General features: G+C 43.2%; 1 protein-coding gene across 1 annotated transcript in view; it reads right to left on the reverse strand.

Annotated features, from left to right (window-relative positions):
- Nucleotides 1–17,249, reverse strand: part of LOC123491069 (sucrase-isomaltase, intestinal-like) — a 26,556-nt gene extending 9,307 nt beyond the window's left edge. Inside the window, exons 1-6 of the mRNA XM_045220952.1 lie at nucleotides 17,114–17,249; nucleotides 7,155–7,278; nucleotides 6,255–6,340; nucleotides 5,782–5,902; nucleotides 4,666–4,775; nucleotides 4,355–4,506 (exon numbers count right to left, since the gene is read on the reverse strand). Coding sequence (XP_045076887.1) covers nucleotides 4,355–4,506; nucleotides 4,666–4,775; nucleotides 5,782–5,902; nucleotides 6,255–6,340; nucleotides 7,155–7,278 — 593 coding nt within the window. The 5' untranslated portion in view covers nucleotides 17,114–17,249. The remainder of the gene's footprint in view (nucleotides 1–4,354; nucleotides 4,507–4,665; nucleotides 4,776–5,781; nucleotides 5,903–6,254; nucleotides 6,341–7,154; nucleotides 7,279–17,113) is intronic.
- Nucleotides 17,250–17,471: the final 222 nt, after the last annotated feature.

The raw sequence follows: 17,471 nt of genomic DNA on the forward strand, positions 1-17,471 counted from the left end.
AACATGCTATACATGACGTCAGAGGTCAGAGGTCAGTGGCTGTACAGTAACATGCTATACATGACGTCAGAGGTCAGAGGTCAGTGGCTGTACAGTAACACGCTATACATGACGTCAGAGGTCAGAGGTCAGTGGCTGTACAGTAACACGCTATACATGACGTCAGAGGTCAGAGGTCAGTGGCTGTACAGTAACATGCTATACATGACGTCAGAGGTCAGTGGCTGTACAGTAACATGCTATACATGATGTCAGAGGTCAGAGGTCAGTGGCTGTACAGTAACATGCTATACATGATGTCAGAGGTCAGAGGTCAGTGGCTGTACAGTAACATGCTATACATGACGTCAGAGGTCAGAGGTCAGTGGCTGTACAGTAACATGCTATACATGATGTCAGAGGTCAGAGGTCAGAGGCTGTACAGTAACATGCTATACATGACGTCAGAGGTCAGTGGCTGTACAGTAACATGCTATACATGACGTCAGAGGTCAGAGGTCAGTGGCTGTACAGTAACATGCTATACATGACGTCAGAGGTCAGTGGCTGTACAGTAACATGCTATACATGATGTCAGAGGTCAGACTCTGCTCTTCACAGCGCTGTATGGGTTTTGACTGACAGCTGTTCTGAACTTGAGCACCTTGCATGACAAGAAGTAGCCCCCATCCATCTGGCTAATTGGGGAAACTTTAGCAAATGTTTGGTTGTCTGAGTGAGAGAAATGCTATAAGTTAAGGTGACTCTATGTATTTTGAAAGATGAGACGTTGAGGATTATAATACATACCGCTTTGATGTCAAACAAGCAAGCCAAACACCCATGAATCCCAAATGTGCACTTCACATTTCCATGTGACTCATGTCATACACAGTGTCAACATTTCTGATCACTATGTTTGATGTACAGTTACAAGATGACATGGCTTCATACCCTGGGTTGTTCTGAACAGAACGAGCCTGTGTTTGATTATCGTGAAGAAAATGTGCATTGTTACACGCACCTGAATGAGCTCAGGACTCCTTTCTATGGCCACCAACATTACGATCTGTTTCTCTGAATTGCCATTTGAAAGCGTAACGCAGTAAGATCGTATTTTATAACTTAGCTAGACATGTTGGCACTAGAACAAGCTTTCAAATCATGCCCACCTGACCCAGATTGCGATTTATAATAGAGGCGTTTTTTGGATTGTGTAAGCAACAACAGTAATTGTGTGATGGAGGGGATGCAGGGTTGTGTTCCAAACTAAACAACTACAGGTGTTCTTGCTCTAGTTCCTCAACATCACAGCCAGGAGAGCTAAAAAAAAAACACCTTATAGTTGAAGACTCTTCTTTGAGTCATAAAAGTGCATTGAAATTGGAGAGTTGTGTGGTCACTGTGAGACAACAGTTAGTCATCTCACTCATACCCTTATCATTGTTTTGTCTTATGTTCCACCTACCCCACATTTTCCAGGAACATTCTTATCATGTTACTGAATGTATCCGGAGTATTGTCATATTTCGTAAATCAACAAATGTGTTCGAAAAGTACAGTAAATGTAAAATGCACATAAAATCAACAGTGTAATGTTTGGATTCAGTCTTGTGAAGTGTTGTGTACTCACCTTTGGTCTAATAATTTCCCCATTACCTCCAAATGGTGCCCTTTCAATTGCTACCATGGTTACGCATATGATTTTCAGACATGGATTAATTGACACAAGTGACCAAAATCGAACTCCTGTTGCAAAAAATTTGCTTAGTTAATTCACTAATAATAAGGCTTGTGTCGACGTACCCGGACATGCACGCAATAACAAACTAGCTAGCTAAGCAGATAGCTATGTGACCTGTTAGCAAAGAACGATAACTAACCCTTTCATCTGTGGTTTTAGCTAGCTAGCTATATTAGCTACTATGCTACCTAGTTGGCTAGATAAACATGGTGCTAAGATATCAGATGGGAGCTAATAGCCACCGTAGCTAGCTAACGTTAACTGGTTATCACCATTGAGCTAGTTCTCATAGTTACAGTAAACAGCAATGGAGAGAGATGTGAGGAGATGTGAAAGGGAGTGGAGTTACAACCTCGCTCTATCCAATCGTAGCAGTAGGCTCAAGTTACAACCTATTTCTTGACAGATAGCTGAACTAGCCAATTTCGTCCTTGCAGCTGAACTGTTTAGAGATGCGTCCTGACAGCTGAAAACATTTTTTTGGGGGCATAGACTACAAAATGTAAAAAGCGTTTCACAGGGATGCTGGCCCATGTTGACTCCAATGCTTCCCACATTTGTGTCAAGTTGGCTGGATGTCCTTTGAGTGGTGGACCATTCTTGATACACACGGGAAACTGTTGAGTGTGAAAAACCCAGCAGCATTGCAGTTCTTGACACACTCAAACCGGTGCACCTGGCACCTACTACCATACCCTGTTCAAAGGCACTTAAATATTTTGTCTTGCCCATTCACCCTCTGAATGGCACACATACACAATCCATGTCTCTATTGTCTCAAGGCTTAAACATCATTTTTTAACCTGTCTCCTCCCCTTCATCTACACTGATTGAAGTGGATTTAACAGGTGACATCAATAAGGGATCATAGCTTTCACTTGGATTCACCTGGTCAGTCTATGTCATGGAAAGAGCAGGTGTTCTTAATGTTTTGTACACTCTATGTATATCCCAAATAGAAGGCAAACCGTTTTTTTGTAATCTGTAGCACCATAGACTCCACTGATCAGCCTAAACAAACTCAATAACTCAATGCATGTTCACACTCCTATTGAATATGCATACACCTGTATTGTGAGTAGACCTATGTCATCTTAATTTACCCAGTTTTTCAAGAGATTTACCATTCAAATAACATTTTTCCCATTATGTTGTCATGTAGTTAAGATTTGTAAAAACAAAGTCAAATGTATTGTTTTTGATTTTTAAACATATATATTAATGCACACATGGCTGTCTCTGGGACATTTTATTTCTATTGAATATCGGCCTAAAATATCATCCATCGGCCTCCTTGACCCAAAAAAATTGGTATCGGCCCTAAAATAATCAATATTGGTCGTACTTTGGTTTTAACAGGAGTCATAATCATGGTTTTAACAGGAGTCATAATCATAGTTTTAACAGGGGTCATAATCATGGTTTTAACTGGGGTCATAATCATGGTTTTAATGGTTTTACAGAGGGACTGTATAATGGTTCGTTTGGCTGGTTGGAGGTGTAATGGTTTAACAGGGAGACGGTATAAAGGTTCGTTTGGCTGGTTGGAGGTGTAATGGTTTAACAGGGAGACGGTATAAAGGTTCGTTTGGCTGGTTGGAGGTGTAATGGTTTAACAGGGAAACGGTATAAAGGTTCGTTTGGCTGGTTGGAGGTGTAATGGTTTTAGAGGGAGGCTGCAGACGTAACCACACTGTCTCGGTCACCAGGGGAGACTGACATGGAACACAGAAAACAAACGTGTCACCAGGGGAGACTGACATGGAACACAGAAAACAAACGTGTCGTGTGCGTGCGTGCGTGCACGGACGTGCGAGCGTGTGTCTTTGGCGTCCTGACAGAATAATACATATTAATGAAGTGACTGCGTGGTCTACATGCACCTCTAAGAGGATCAAGTCTAACATGTGATGCTGTAACCAGATGTATAGGCTGCTGTTTTCTCTTGTATTCTCTGAGAGCATTAGTACCAAGGTTGGAGTGTCGCAGATAGACTGACGGATGTGGCAGAGACTTTTTGAGACCGACAGATAGACTGACGGATGCGACAGAGACTTTTTGAGACCGACAGATAGACTGACGGATGCGACAGAGACTTTTTGAGACCGACAGATAGACTGACGGATGTGGCAGAGACTTTTTGAGACCGACAGATAGACTGACGGATGCGACAGAGACTTTTTGAGACCGACAGATAGACTGACGGATGTGACAGAGACTTTTTGAGACCGACAGATAGACTGACGGATGCGACAGAGACTTTTTGAGACCGACAGATAGACTGACGGATGCGACAGAGACTTTTTGAGACCGACAGATAGACTGACGGATGCGACAGAGACTTTTTGAGACTGACAGATAGACTGACGGATGCGACAGAGACTTTTTGAGACCGACAGATAGACTGACGGATGCGACAGAGACTTTTTGAGACTGACAGATAGACTGACGGATGTGACAGAGACTTTTTGAGACCGACAGATAGACTGACGGATGCGACAGAGACTTTTCGAGACAGACAGATAGACTGACGGATGTGACAGAGACTTTTCGAGACAGACAGATAGACTGACGGATGTGATAGAGACTTTTTGAGATCACACAATCAGACAGAAACACACAGAAACTCACAGGACTTTCTTGGTGGCTGCCCTGCGTACTTGGAGGCCGAAGGGGTTGTGTTTGAGCTCTATCTCGTAGTTACGGGGGCCAGAGGGATGGGTGGTAGGGGGCTTGATGTGCTCATGGGGAACCTCAAATCGCTGTTTGTGGGCATCTGTGATCTGGAGACAAAACACAGGGACAGGGGTCAAGAGGACGTGTGTTTTGGTGTAGGTTGCAAGTGACAGTGTGTATAGTACACATGGGTGCTTATATAATATGTGTCCTATTGTGTGTGTGTGTGTGTGTGTGTGTGTGTGTGTTTGTGTGTGTGTGTGTACCTTGAATCTGAGTCGGTTCACTGTCTGCATGTCAGCATGGAAAGACAGCTCCTCTATGTCTTCACCAAACAGAGAGGGGGCAACCTTCCTCTTCAGAAGGGCCGACAAGCCTCCAATCACAAGCAAAAAGTTAAAAGCAGAAATCTATGTCGACAAATTCAAGAGCAATTTCTAGTATAGGGCATGATATGTTTTGAATTATTTTAACATTTGAAAAAATACTGGTTCCTGAGGGTCAGGACTGACTGTGAATAAAGTAGTGATATCAAGTAGGAAAATGGAAAAACTTTTATTCTGTTATGTCTATCATTTGCTGTACATGTTGTATTTGAGTGAAATCATGCCTTAGGGGGAGGGGGAGAAAGATTGAAAAGAAGAGAGATGGAAAGAGGGGGGATGGGGGAGGGGGAGAAAGATGAAAAGAAGAGAGATGGAAAGAGGGGGATGGGGGAGGGGGAGAAGATGGAAAATAATAGAGATGGAAAGAAGGGGGATGGGGAGGGGGAGAAAGATTGAAAAGGTAGAGAGATGGAAAGAGGGGGGATGGGGGAGGGGGAGAAAGATTGAAAAGAAGAGAGATGGAAAGAGGGGGGATGGGGGAGGGGGAGAAAGATTGAAAAGAAGAGAGATGGAAAGAGGGGGGATGGGGGAGGGGATGAAAAGATTGAAAATAAAGAGAGATGGAAAGAGGGGGGATGGGGAGGGGGAGAAAGATGGAGGTAGAGAGATGGAAAGAGGGGGGATGGGGGAGGGGGAGAAAGATGGAAAAGAAGAGAGATGGAAAGAGGGGGGATGGGGAGGGGGAGAAAGATGGAGGTAGAGAGATGGAAAGAGGGGGGATGGGGGAGGGGGAGAAAGATGGAAAAGAAGAGAGATGGAAAGAGGGGGATGGGGGGGGGAGAAAGATGGAGGTAGAGAGATGGAAAGAGGGGGGATGGGGGAGGGGGAGAAAGATGGAAAAGAAGAGAGATGGAAAGAGGGGGGATGGGGGAGGGGGAGAAAGATGGAGGTAGAGAGATGGAAAGAGGGGGGATGGGGGAGGGGGAGAAAGATGGAGGTAGAGAGATGGAAAGAGGGGGGATGGGGGAGGGGGAGAAAGATGGAGGTAGAGCTCACTGTAGCTGTTGGATTGCTCCTCTCTGACCACAGAGTAGCCGTGATTGGTGGAGAAGAAGCACCATGGAGCGTTTCTCTCGTCCAATGGGCTCCAACAACATCCTCGCTGCTGACACCCCAGCTAGGGTAGGAAGGGAATCATCATCATCAGCAGCAGCAGTTTGTATTATGTATGCTATGGTTGGCCAACCTTCCTCCTTGACAGCTACTGGGAATGCAGGTTTTTGCTCCAACCCAGTTGTAAAACTCCTAATTGAGCTAATCAAGGTCCTGCTGGGCAGCTACTAAGTATAACCAGACACGCTAGATCAGGGTTTGATGTAAAACCTGCAGGAGGGTAGCTCTCCAGGAGGAGAGTTCGGTACTCCTGATATCTGCACTCTGTTTAGTAATGATGGGAAAGTAAATCCTCTAGGAATGGTGAGATGTGTTTAGGCCTGGAGTAGAGGACCCAGGTCTCCATGGGAACATACCTTAGATGCACCGGCATCAGGGAAACAGTCGACTCTCTCCGCCAGGGGAATATTGGGACATTCTGGAACCATGGTGTCTGTAGTCTCTGTCAGAGCATACAGGAAATACGTTTTTACTGATCAAACACTGACCCAACAACCAATCACAAATCACCACTGAGAAGCATTAGCCAACAGGGCTTCAGCTTAGGCTTCGGCTGGAATTCATGAAAATCTGCACTGTCAAAAAAATAATCTCAGTCATACATGAGTTCACTTGACATTGAGTAAATTAAATGTTTTTTTTTGTGAGGAGTAGGGATAATTATACAAGTGATGTTACTAATGTATCTGCCCTTTGAGCGACTGTCTGGGGCATGACATTGACCAAGGAGAGAGGATGAGTGGAAGCAGACTGGGGCATGGTTCTGCCTCATCCCTAATATACAGACCAAAACCATGGGCAGTGACCGGAAGAGAGAGAGAAAGAGAGAGAGAGAGAGAGAGAGAGAGTGTTAGGATGTATGTGTGTGTGTGTGTGTTTGTTTGCGTGTGCTTGTGTGTGTGTGCGTGTGTGTTTGTTTGCGTGTGCTTGTGTGTGTGTGCATGTGTGTTTGTTTGCGTGTGCTTGTGTGTGTGTGTGCGTGTGTGTTTCTATGTGGTTGGCATTGTCTCACCTCTAGAAAGTTGTTTGTGATTTGGAGTGACAGCTGTCATAATATCCATATCACTGTTCTTTCTTATGCCCCCAAAACAACCCTTACTGTCCTCAGCCCTGTCCCCTTTCTCTGCTGTATGTATGTATGTATGTATGTGTGTGTGTGTGTGTGTGTGTGTGTCTGTGTGCGTGTGCTTGTGTGTGTGTGTGTGTGTGTGTGTGTGTGTCTGTGTGTGTGTGTGTGTGTCTGTGTGTTTTCTCACCGTCTTTGATGACCGAAGGCTCCCCAGTAGCCATTAGAACAACTAAAGCAACAGCCACTGTTGTCATCAGCAGGAACATGACTGTCAGAGTCACCTCCAACCCTGAAAACTTCCGCTTCCCCATCTAACACAGACACACATAAAAAGACATAGTGAATACACATCCACCAAAAGACACACTCTATGTGTCAGCATTCATCACCTCTGCTGACCACAAGGTCTAACATGTTGTCAACACTGTCTGTCTAATGAGGCCTTATGGCAGATCCTCTGTAGTTCAGTTGGTAGACCGTGTAGCTCAGTTGGTAGAGCATGGCGCTTGCAACGCCAGGGTTGCGGGTTCGATTCCCACGGGGGGCCAGTATGAAAAAAATATTAATGTATGCACTCATTAACTGTAAGTCGCTCTGGATAAGAGCGTTTGCTAAAATGACTTAAAAGTAAAATGTAGACTAGAGCATGACTCTTGAAATGCCAGGATAGTGTGTTCGATTCCCGGGACCACATATACATAAAAGAAGTATGCACGTATGACTGTAAGCTGCGCTTGAATAAAAGCACCTGCTAAATGGCATTAATTATTATATATTAGCTCTGCTATGGACACAAGCTACTGCTGTCAAGGAAAGGGACCTGAGGACACAAGAGGACACTACTGCTGTCAAGGAAAGGGACCTGAGGACACTACTGCTGTCAAGGAAAAGGACCTGAGGACACAAGAGGACACTACTGCCGTCAAGGAAAGGGACCTGAGGACAGAAGAGGACACTACTGCTGTCAAGGAAAAGGACCTGAGGACACAAGAGGACACTACTGATGTCAAGGAAAAGGACCTGAGGACACAAGAGGACAAGCATCTGCGTCCTTCTTAGGAGACAACCACATTTAACTCTGTATCATCCCAGGCTGAAACAGCTTGTTTCTCACTGACACCAGACATGACAAATTGACCGGAGAGAGAAAGACAGAGAGATATAGAACATGAGTCAGTGGGATAGGAAGAAGACAAGGTGGAGAGTGTGTGAGTGTGTATGTGTGTGTATGTGTGTTAGAGCGAGAGAGGGCTCAATGCTGAGTGGTTCAGTGATCCTAGTGCAGAGAGCAGCCCCAGCCTTTATAAACAGACCCATCGTATCTACCTACCTATTAGGCACCAGTCCCAGTACTGGTGGAGCCACAGGCAGGGTGAGTGTGTGTGTGTGTGTGTGTGTGTGTGTGTGTGTATGAGGAGCATGGCCAGCTTGTTTAATGTGGTGTGAAGAGCATACGAGGGCGGGCAAACAGACCGCCGGGGAACGTATGTGTGCCACCATTTGCCCGCAATCAATTAACACACCACAAATCACCACAAAAACACACAGTCATATATAACGTGACACAGCAGCCATGGTCTGTCAGACCCAAACACACAGTCACCAACTGCTCCATATAAACTATAAACATGAGATCCAAGATCCTTTGCATTGTCAGACATATGATAAGGATAATGTCTCCCTTACCTTCGACCTCTTGTTGATGTCGAAATAGCAGTTCTACTTGAGTTCCACAAGGACCCTTCAGACACCTTCTATACTATCATTAACAGACAGGGTCAAAGTCTCAGCTCTATAACCAACAGGACCCTTCAGACACCTCCTTGTGGCAGCGTCAGGTAAGCTCAAGGAGGGTGGCGAGGTTCTGCTCGCCTGAGTTAGAGTACCTCACGATAAGCTGCACACCTTACTATCTACCGAGTTAGAATACCTCACGATAAGCTGCACACCTTACTATCTACCGAGTTAGAATACCTCATGATAAGCTGCACACCTTACTATCTACCGAGAGAGAGTTTTCATCTATATTTTTCGTAGCCGTCTATTTACCACCACAAACCGAAGCTGACAAAAAGACCTCACTCAACCAGCTGTATAGGGCCATAAGCAAACAAGAAAATGCTCATCCAGAGGAGATGTTCCTATTGCAGAAGTAAAGACAATGTTCCCGAGTTTCGCGGAGACTGCATTCACGGTAAACACTGTGTCGGCTCAATCGGAAATTACCTTTACATTTTCATGTGGCTCTTCTGCGATACGGATTGAATCCAGCCCTAAAACGGCTAGGGCTGCATGACAAGGATTAACTCGATTCTAGAATGTTCATGAAATAGGGCATGATTAACCCTGTGAACTTTTTCAGTAACAAATTAACACATTTTCTATTTTACACCATAGGTTTTCTAGGTGACAATTGTGCAACAGATAGATGTTTATTTTCTTGCAGCTTGATGAAAGAGAATCGAGGAGTTGTCAGACTAACGCATGTCAAACACATCCTGTAATTAATTAATTTCGCTATCCATAGATAGTAATTCATCTGTTTTACCTAAATGGTTATTCTTTCTCTATACGTTGTTTTCAGCCGGCTTTTTCTCTTTACCAACTCAATAACCTACACACACTGTATCTCTTCTGCCACTACTTGAGGTTTGCTTTAATGATTATAGAAGCGGTAGGCCAGCAGCAGTTAAAAAGCTAGGTTGCACAGTAGTGTAAGCTGGCAACCGTTTGGTCATACTCAAATAAAACACATGATTGCATAGTATATTTATGAACACCTTATCTGAGACTATGTTTCCCCATTGAGTTTAACATTGTCTTACCTTGCTCCGCTCGTTGCCTTATTACTCAGTCACGCTGTCTTCTGTCTCGTCCACGTTATATCATATTACTCTGTCATAAGGTCTTACCGGCTATATGACACTGTCTGTCTATGTGTCGGTGTGTGAACATGTGCTGTAATTCAATAATCTGTAAGTATTTATATCAATGTGTAAGAGAGATAGCAAGAAAGAGAGATAGTGTTTTACAACTTCACTGTACCCAACCAGCAACTATAACGTGATAACCATCACAACCAACAAATATCAACCAAGGTCACGTTTGCTTCCTGATATTGCTGTGTTAATGGAGGTGTGTGCATGCATGTGTGTGTGCACATTGTAATGATTTACCAGTTATAAAAACTGTCAATCGGCTTATATAATCATCATCCTCACATGATCCCCAATGACCAATGCAAAACATTTACCCACACTTTATTGGCCTGGGTACAAAGACAAACTATTACTGACTACAAAGGGAAGAACAGTTGCGAGCTTCCCAGTGACACAAGCCTACCAGACGAGCTAAATCACTTCTATGCTCGCTTCGAGGCAAGCAATACTGAAGCATGCATGAGAGCATCAGCTGTTCCGGATGACTATGTGATCACGCTCTCCATAGCCGATGTGAATAAGACCTTTAAGCAGGTCAACATTCACAAGGCCGCAGGCCTAGACGGATTACCAGGACGCGTCCTCCGAGCATGCGCTGACCAACTGGCAAGTGTCTTCACTACCATTTCCAACATGTCCCTGACTGAGTCTGTAATACCAACATGTTTCAAGCAGTCTCTGTGCCTAAGAACACTAAGATAACCTGCCTAAATGGCTACCGACCCGTAGCACTCATGTCTGAGCCATCAGGTAAACAGAGCCAGTGTCACTAGCCAGGGCCCGGTATGAAGCCATTAATACATCATAGGGTCCCGACCCTCCATTTGGCAAGCTGAGAGTGTCCTCTCCTCTCCTCTCCCCACCCCTCCCCTCTCCTCCCCCTTCCCTACCCTACCCTCCCCTCCTCACCCCTCTCCTCTCCTCTCCTCTCCTCTCCTCTCCTCTCCTCTCCTCTCCTCTCCTCTCCTCTCCTCTCCTCTCCTCTCCTCTCCTCACCCCTTCCCTCCTCTCCTCTCCCCACCCCTCCTCTCTCCTCCCTCCTCTCCTCTCCTCTCTTCTCCTTTCCTCTCTCCTCTTCCTTCCCTCCTCTACTCCCTGATATTTGTATCCTCTTCTCTCTCTTCTTTCTCTCACTCAGTTGTTTTCAATTGCTGCCTCTCATACACAAGCTTGCAACACCAGCCCATTTCGATGGCCCAAACTGGAATTGGCAATTCAGTCCTGACTATCGATCCCGTCGTTTTCAATCAGGCCCCTCAACACTGATAGCTGCGTACCTAGCATTAATTCGTTTATGTGCGTGAGTGTTTGTTTGAGAGAGTGCGTGCATAAGTGAGTGAGTGCTGAGGGGGTGTGGAAATGTTTTTTATTTAATTTTTATTTATTTATTTAAAATGTTAAACAATACAAAACATACACATACAAACGACAACATCATACAAACATCTCACCTGCCCAGACCCACATGCTCACACCCCCATCTCCAGCGCCCGCATCACTCTCCGCCACATGGCCTCAAACTGCACCATTTTGTTTCTCTCCATCACCCACGAACTGTCAACATTTAGATAATAAAGCATTTTACCTTTCCATTGTGTTAACGACGGAGAATTGGTTAATTTCAATTTTTTTATATACGTTTTTTCAAGGTGATTGATGAGAAAAGTAACGTATTTCACTTCACCCTCATATGCCTTGTCTTGAAATATGCAGACAGATGAGTTATACGTTACATTGTTATACTTCCGATGGCCAACTTTCTAACTCCGCCCACAACTTTTGGACTTCATAACGTTCCCAGACGGTATGGATTATTGAGTGATTGTTAGTTTTACACTTAAGACATGACTCTGCCATGGTGCTGTAGAATTTGTGAATGTTGTCTCTTGTATAATAAATTATATACAATAGTTTATACTGGATTAAGCGTACATTTTCGATAACAATAATTTAGTTAGTTACAGTGGGGGAAAAAAGTATTTAGTCAGCCACCAATTGTGCAAGTTCTCCCACTTAAAAAGATGAGAGAGGCCTGTAATTTTCATCATAGGTACACGTCAACTATGACAGACAAAATGATTTTTTTTTTCTCCAGAAAACATTGTAGGATTTTTAATGAATTTATTTGCAAATTATGGTGGAAAATAAGTATTTGGTCAATAACTAAAGTTTCTCAATACTTTGTTATATACCCTTTGTTGGCAATACCACAGGTCAAACGTTTTCTGTAAGTCATCACAAGGTTTTCACACACTGTTGCTGGTATTTTGGCCCATTCCTCCATGCAGATCTCCTCTAGAGCAGTGATGTTTTGGGGCTGTCGCTGGGCAACACGGACTTTCAACTCCCTCCAAAGATGTTCTATGGGGTTGAGATCTGGAGACTGGCTAGGCCACTCCAGGACCTTGAAATGCTTCTTACGAAGCCACTCCTTCGTTGCCCGGGCGGTGTCTTTGGGATCATTGTCATGCTGAAAGACCCAGCCACGTTTCATCTTCAATGCCCTTGCTGATGGAAGGAGGTTTTCACTCAAAATCTCACGATACATGGCCCCTTTCATTCTTTCCTTTACACGGATCAGTCGTCCTGGTCCCTTTGCAGAAAAACAGCCCCAAAGCATGATGTTTCCACCCCCATGCTTCACAGTAGGTATGGTGTTCTTTGGATGCAACTCAGCATTCTTTGTCCTCCAAACACGACGAGTTGAGTTTTTACCAAAAAGTTATATTTTGGTTTCATCTGACCATATGACATTCTCCCAATCCTCTTCTGGATCATCCAAATGCACTCTAGCAAACTTCAGACGGAACTGGACATGTACTGGCTTAAGCAGGGGGACAAGTCTGGCATTGCAGGATTTGAGTCCCTGGCGGCGTAGTGTGTTACTGATGGTAGGCTTTGTTACTTTGGTCCCAGCTCTCTGCAGGTCATTCACTAGGTCCCCCCGTGTGGTTCTGGGATTTTTGCTCACCGTTCTTGTGATCATTTTGACCCCACGGGGTGAGATCTTGCATGGAGCCCCAGATCGAGGGAGATTATCAGTGGTCTTGTATGTCTTCCAATTTCCTAATAATTGCTCCCACAGTTGATTTCTTCAAACCAAGCTGCTTACCTATTGCAGATTCAGTCTTCCCAGCCTGGTGCAGGTCTACAATTTTGTTTCTGGTGTCCTTTGACAGCTCTTTGGTCTTGGCCATAGTGGAGTTTGGAGTGTGACTGTTTGAGGTTGTGGACAGGTGTATTTTATACTGATAACAAGTTCAAACAGGTGCCATTAATACAGGTAACGAGTGGAGGACAGAGGAGCCTCTTAAAGAAGAAGTTACAGGTCTGTGAGAGCCAGAAATCTTGCTTGTTTGTAGGTGACCAAATATTTATTTTCCACCATAATTTGCAAATAAATTCATAAAAAATCCATAAAAAATAAAAAATCCTACAATGTGATTTTCTGGAGAAAAAAAATCTCAATTTGTCTGTCATAGTTGACGTGTACCTATGGTGAAAATTACAGGCCTCTCTCATCTTTTTAAGTGGGAGAACTTGCACAATTGGTGGCTGACTAAATACTGTTTTCCCCCACTGTATGTTCCAACATTCCCTCCATCTTGTGCCAAAATCAGTTATTAAGTGTTGGTTGGATAGGCTCTCTGCAAGGTTTGGTATATCTTACCTATCATATGAATATCCTTTTCTAACTCAAATAGGATTCCCTCAAGATTGCTCTGATGTCCAAAATATTTCAAATTGAAATATTGTGATATAAAACCTTTAAGTTGCATGTACTTGAAAATATCTACAGTGGTCAATCCAACATTGCTTTTTAATGCTGATATGGAAATAAATGTATTTCCTATTGCCAAGTCATTTACGGTTTCTATTCCTTTGGTATTACCAAGAATAAGTATAACAACTTTGGGAGCCATGCCATTCTGAAGAGGTTTCTTCTACCCGTTAGATTTATGGGAAGATTGTTCCATTTAATGATGTCTGCTTTCATATTGATGAGTAATGGAATAAAGTTTATACATTTGCTGTTTGTTGTCACTTATTAAGCATCTTAAATAGTTTATTTTTGTTGTAGTCCACTTAAAGGTGTAGATCTTTATAGATAGAGAATATAATAATGTATATATATAATAGAGTTATTATTTTATTTTATCTATTATTTTGTTATATTTTTCACGTTCATTTGAAGTTCTGAGATGTTATAGTTTTCAGAAGAACATTTTTGTATGGGGGAGCATTGCGTTTTCAATATTGGTCAGGTACAGTATATCAAAAGATCTATATCAGGAGATGTCTGCAAATGAGTTTAGTTTATATTCATGTTTACTAATACATGTTAATACTGATACATTTTATGTTTGTGTCCTGTCTAAGTCTTTCTGCAAGCAGTTCAATCGCCAGTGCAAACAGGAAGGTGGAGAAAGGACATCCCTGTCTTGTGTCCTTTTCTAAACAATTTCATCCGGTTATGTATTATGTGTGTATATTTTTGCTTTAGGACATTTAGTGGTCCTCTATAGCTCAGCTGGTAGAGCATGGCGCTTGTAACGCCAAGGTAGTGGGTTCGATCCCCGGGACCACCCATACACAAAAAATGTATGCACGCATGACTGTAAGTCGCTTTGGATAAAAGCGTCTGCTAAATGGCATATTATTATTTACAGTGCCTTCGGAAAGTATTCCTTGCGGGCGCTGCAGGATTTCAGTCCTTCACGGTTTAGTGTGTTACCAATTGTTTTCTTGGTGACTATGGTCCCAGCTGCCTTGAGATCATTGACAAGATCCTCCCGTGTAGTTCTGGGCTGATTCCTCACCGTTCTCATGATCATTGCAACTCCACGAGGTGAGATCTTGCATAGAGCCCCAGGCCGAGGGAAATTGACAGTTATTTTGTGTTTCTTCCATTTGCGAATAATCACACTAACTGTTGTCACCTTCTCACCAAGCTGCTTGGCGATTTTCTTGTAGCCCATTCCAGCCTTTTGTAGGTCTACAATCTTGTCCCTGACATCCTTGGAGAGCTCTTTGGACTTGGCCATGGTGGATTGTTTGGAATCTGATTGATTGATTGCTTCTGTGGACAGGTGTCTTTTATACAGGTAACAAGCTGAGATTAGGAGCACTCCCTTTAAGAGTGTGCTCCTAATCTCAGCTCATTACCTGTAAAAAAGACACCTGGGAGCCAGAAATCTTTCTGATTGAGAGGGGGTCAAATACTTATCCATTTATAACATTTTTGACATGCGTTTTTCTGGATTTTGTTGTTGTTATTCTGTCTCTCACTGTTCAAATAAACATACCATTAAAATTATATTGTCAGTGGGCAAACGTACAAAATCAGCAGGGGATCAAATACTTTTTTCCCTCACTGTAGAAGGACAACCTTCTCTGCAGCACTCCACCAATCAGGCCTTTATGGTAGGGTGGCCAGACAGAAGACACTCCTCTGTAAAAGGCACATGACAGCCTGCTTGGAGTTTGCCAAGAGGCACTTAAAGGACCTTGACCGTGAGAAACAAGATTCTCTGGTCTGATGAAACCAAGATTGCTCAGGACCTCAGACTGGGGTGAAGGTTTACCTTCCAACAGATCAATGACCCTAAAGAACACTGCCAAGACAACGCATGATTTGCTTCGGGACAGGTCTCTGAATATCCTTGAGTGGCCCAGCCAGAGCCCAGCCATTTCTGGAGAGACCTGAAAATAGCTGTGCAGCAACGCTCCCCATCCAACCTGAAAGGATCTGCCGAGAAGAATGGGAGAAACTCCCCAAATACAGGTGTGCCAGGCTTGTAGCGTCATACCCAAGAAGACTCAAGGCTGTAATCACCGCCAAAGGTACTTCAACAAAGTACTGAGTAAAGGGTCTGAATACTTATGTAAATGTGACATTTCAATTTAGTTTTTAAATTTGAAGAAAAAAAATTAAAAGCTGTTTTTGCTTTTTCATTATGGAGTATTGTTTGTAGATTGATGAAATCAATTTTAGAATAAGGCTGTAACGTAACAAAATGTGGAAAATGTCAAGGGGTCTGAATACTTTCCGAAGGCACAGTATATTTCCTCCTTTGTATTGTATTTTCAGTGTCCATGTAGCTGGAAATTCATATGACCTGAGTTAAAATGGGGTGATCCATTTAGAAGGTGGATATAATATTTGATCCCAAGTATGAAGGTTTTGTATAACAGGAGATGTCCGTTCACTGTCAGAAGACATGCCTATATCTACAACACCAGTGAATATAACTGTAAAACAGGTAAGAAGTAAACCACTCTATGTCCATATTAAATGTCATATAAAGTGCAGTAAACGTCATAGCATTAGGCTAACAGGCTAATAGCATAGGCACACAAAGGCTACAGTAAATAACAACCAACATATATTTAGTGGCGCGTTGGCATTCTAACAATGCTAATGGAGCTAGCAATGCTAACAGTGCAGAAAGGCAAACAGACCACACTATTTGCAATGTGGAGTTAGCACGCTAATCATGCTAACGGTGCTAGCAATGCTAACAATGTAGTTACGCAAGCTAAACACTCTATTTACCATGGGGAGTTAGGATGCCAACCATGCTAACCCTAACGACACTATCATGCTAACAAGAAATAAACCGGAAGTGACTAACATCAAATCAAATGTTATTATGCGCCGAATACAACAGGTTTAGACCTTACCGTGTAATGCTTACTTACAAGCCCTTAACCAAGCATTCAGTTCAAGAAATAGAGTTAAGAAAATATTTAATAAATAAACTAAAGTAAAACAAATTAATAAAAAGTAACACAATAAAATAACAATAGTGAGGCTATATACAGGGGATTCCGGTACCGAGTCAATGTGCGGGTTACAGGTTAGTTGAGGTAATTTGTACATGTAGGTAGGGGTAAAGTGACTATGCATAGATAATAAACAGCAAGTAGCTGTAACCCGCACATTGTACATGTAAATAGTCTGGGTGGCTATTTGATTAATTGTTCAGCAGTCTTATAGCTTGGAGGTAGAAGCTGTTAAGGAGCCTTTTGGACCTAGATGCACAAGAGAGCCAGTAGTAGTGGTTTCCTATAAAGTGCAAGTAATTGTAACTCAATGATAACATTGTAACAACACTATTATACAGTATAATAGCACATTTATTGGAAAATTATACATGCATAAACACTTCAAGCATGACAATGGTTGGCTGGAACGGGCACTTACTTTGCATTGACGCACTAGCACTACACCATGATTGGAAAAAGTGTCCAAAGCTTGCAGTCCAATATGCACTCTTCAGCTACAGTGGAAACCACTTTACTGAAAGTATCCACATTACTCTTGGAAGAACTCTGCACTAAGGACTGGTAAGGGTTTATCTATGTTTTTATAGTTGGCCCACCCCACTTGCGGATTGGTGGGCCAGGTGGGCAGTGTCAAAGGTGGTGACGGACAGGTCAAGAGTTCCAATGAGAGGGTCAGTGGGGAGACATGCCCTAACATGTTCTTAGAGCAGAGAGCAGCCCATCCCCCCTCTAGCAGGCCTTGCACTTCAAAAGAATAAACAAGCCTTGACTAGAAG

This window comes from Coregonus clupeaformis, chromosome 6, assembly GCF_020615455.1.
Source record: "Coregonus clupeaformis isolate EN_2021a chromosome 6, ASM2061545v1, whole genome shotgun sequence".
In the NCBI taxonomy this organism is placed as follows: Eukaryota; Metazoa; Chordata; class Actinopteri; order Salmoniformes; family Salmonidae; genus Coregonus; species Coregonus clupeaformis.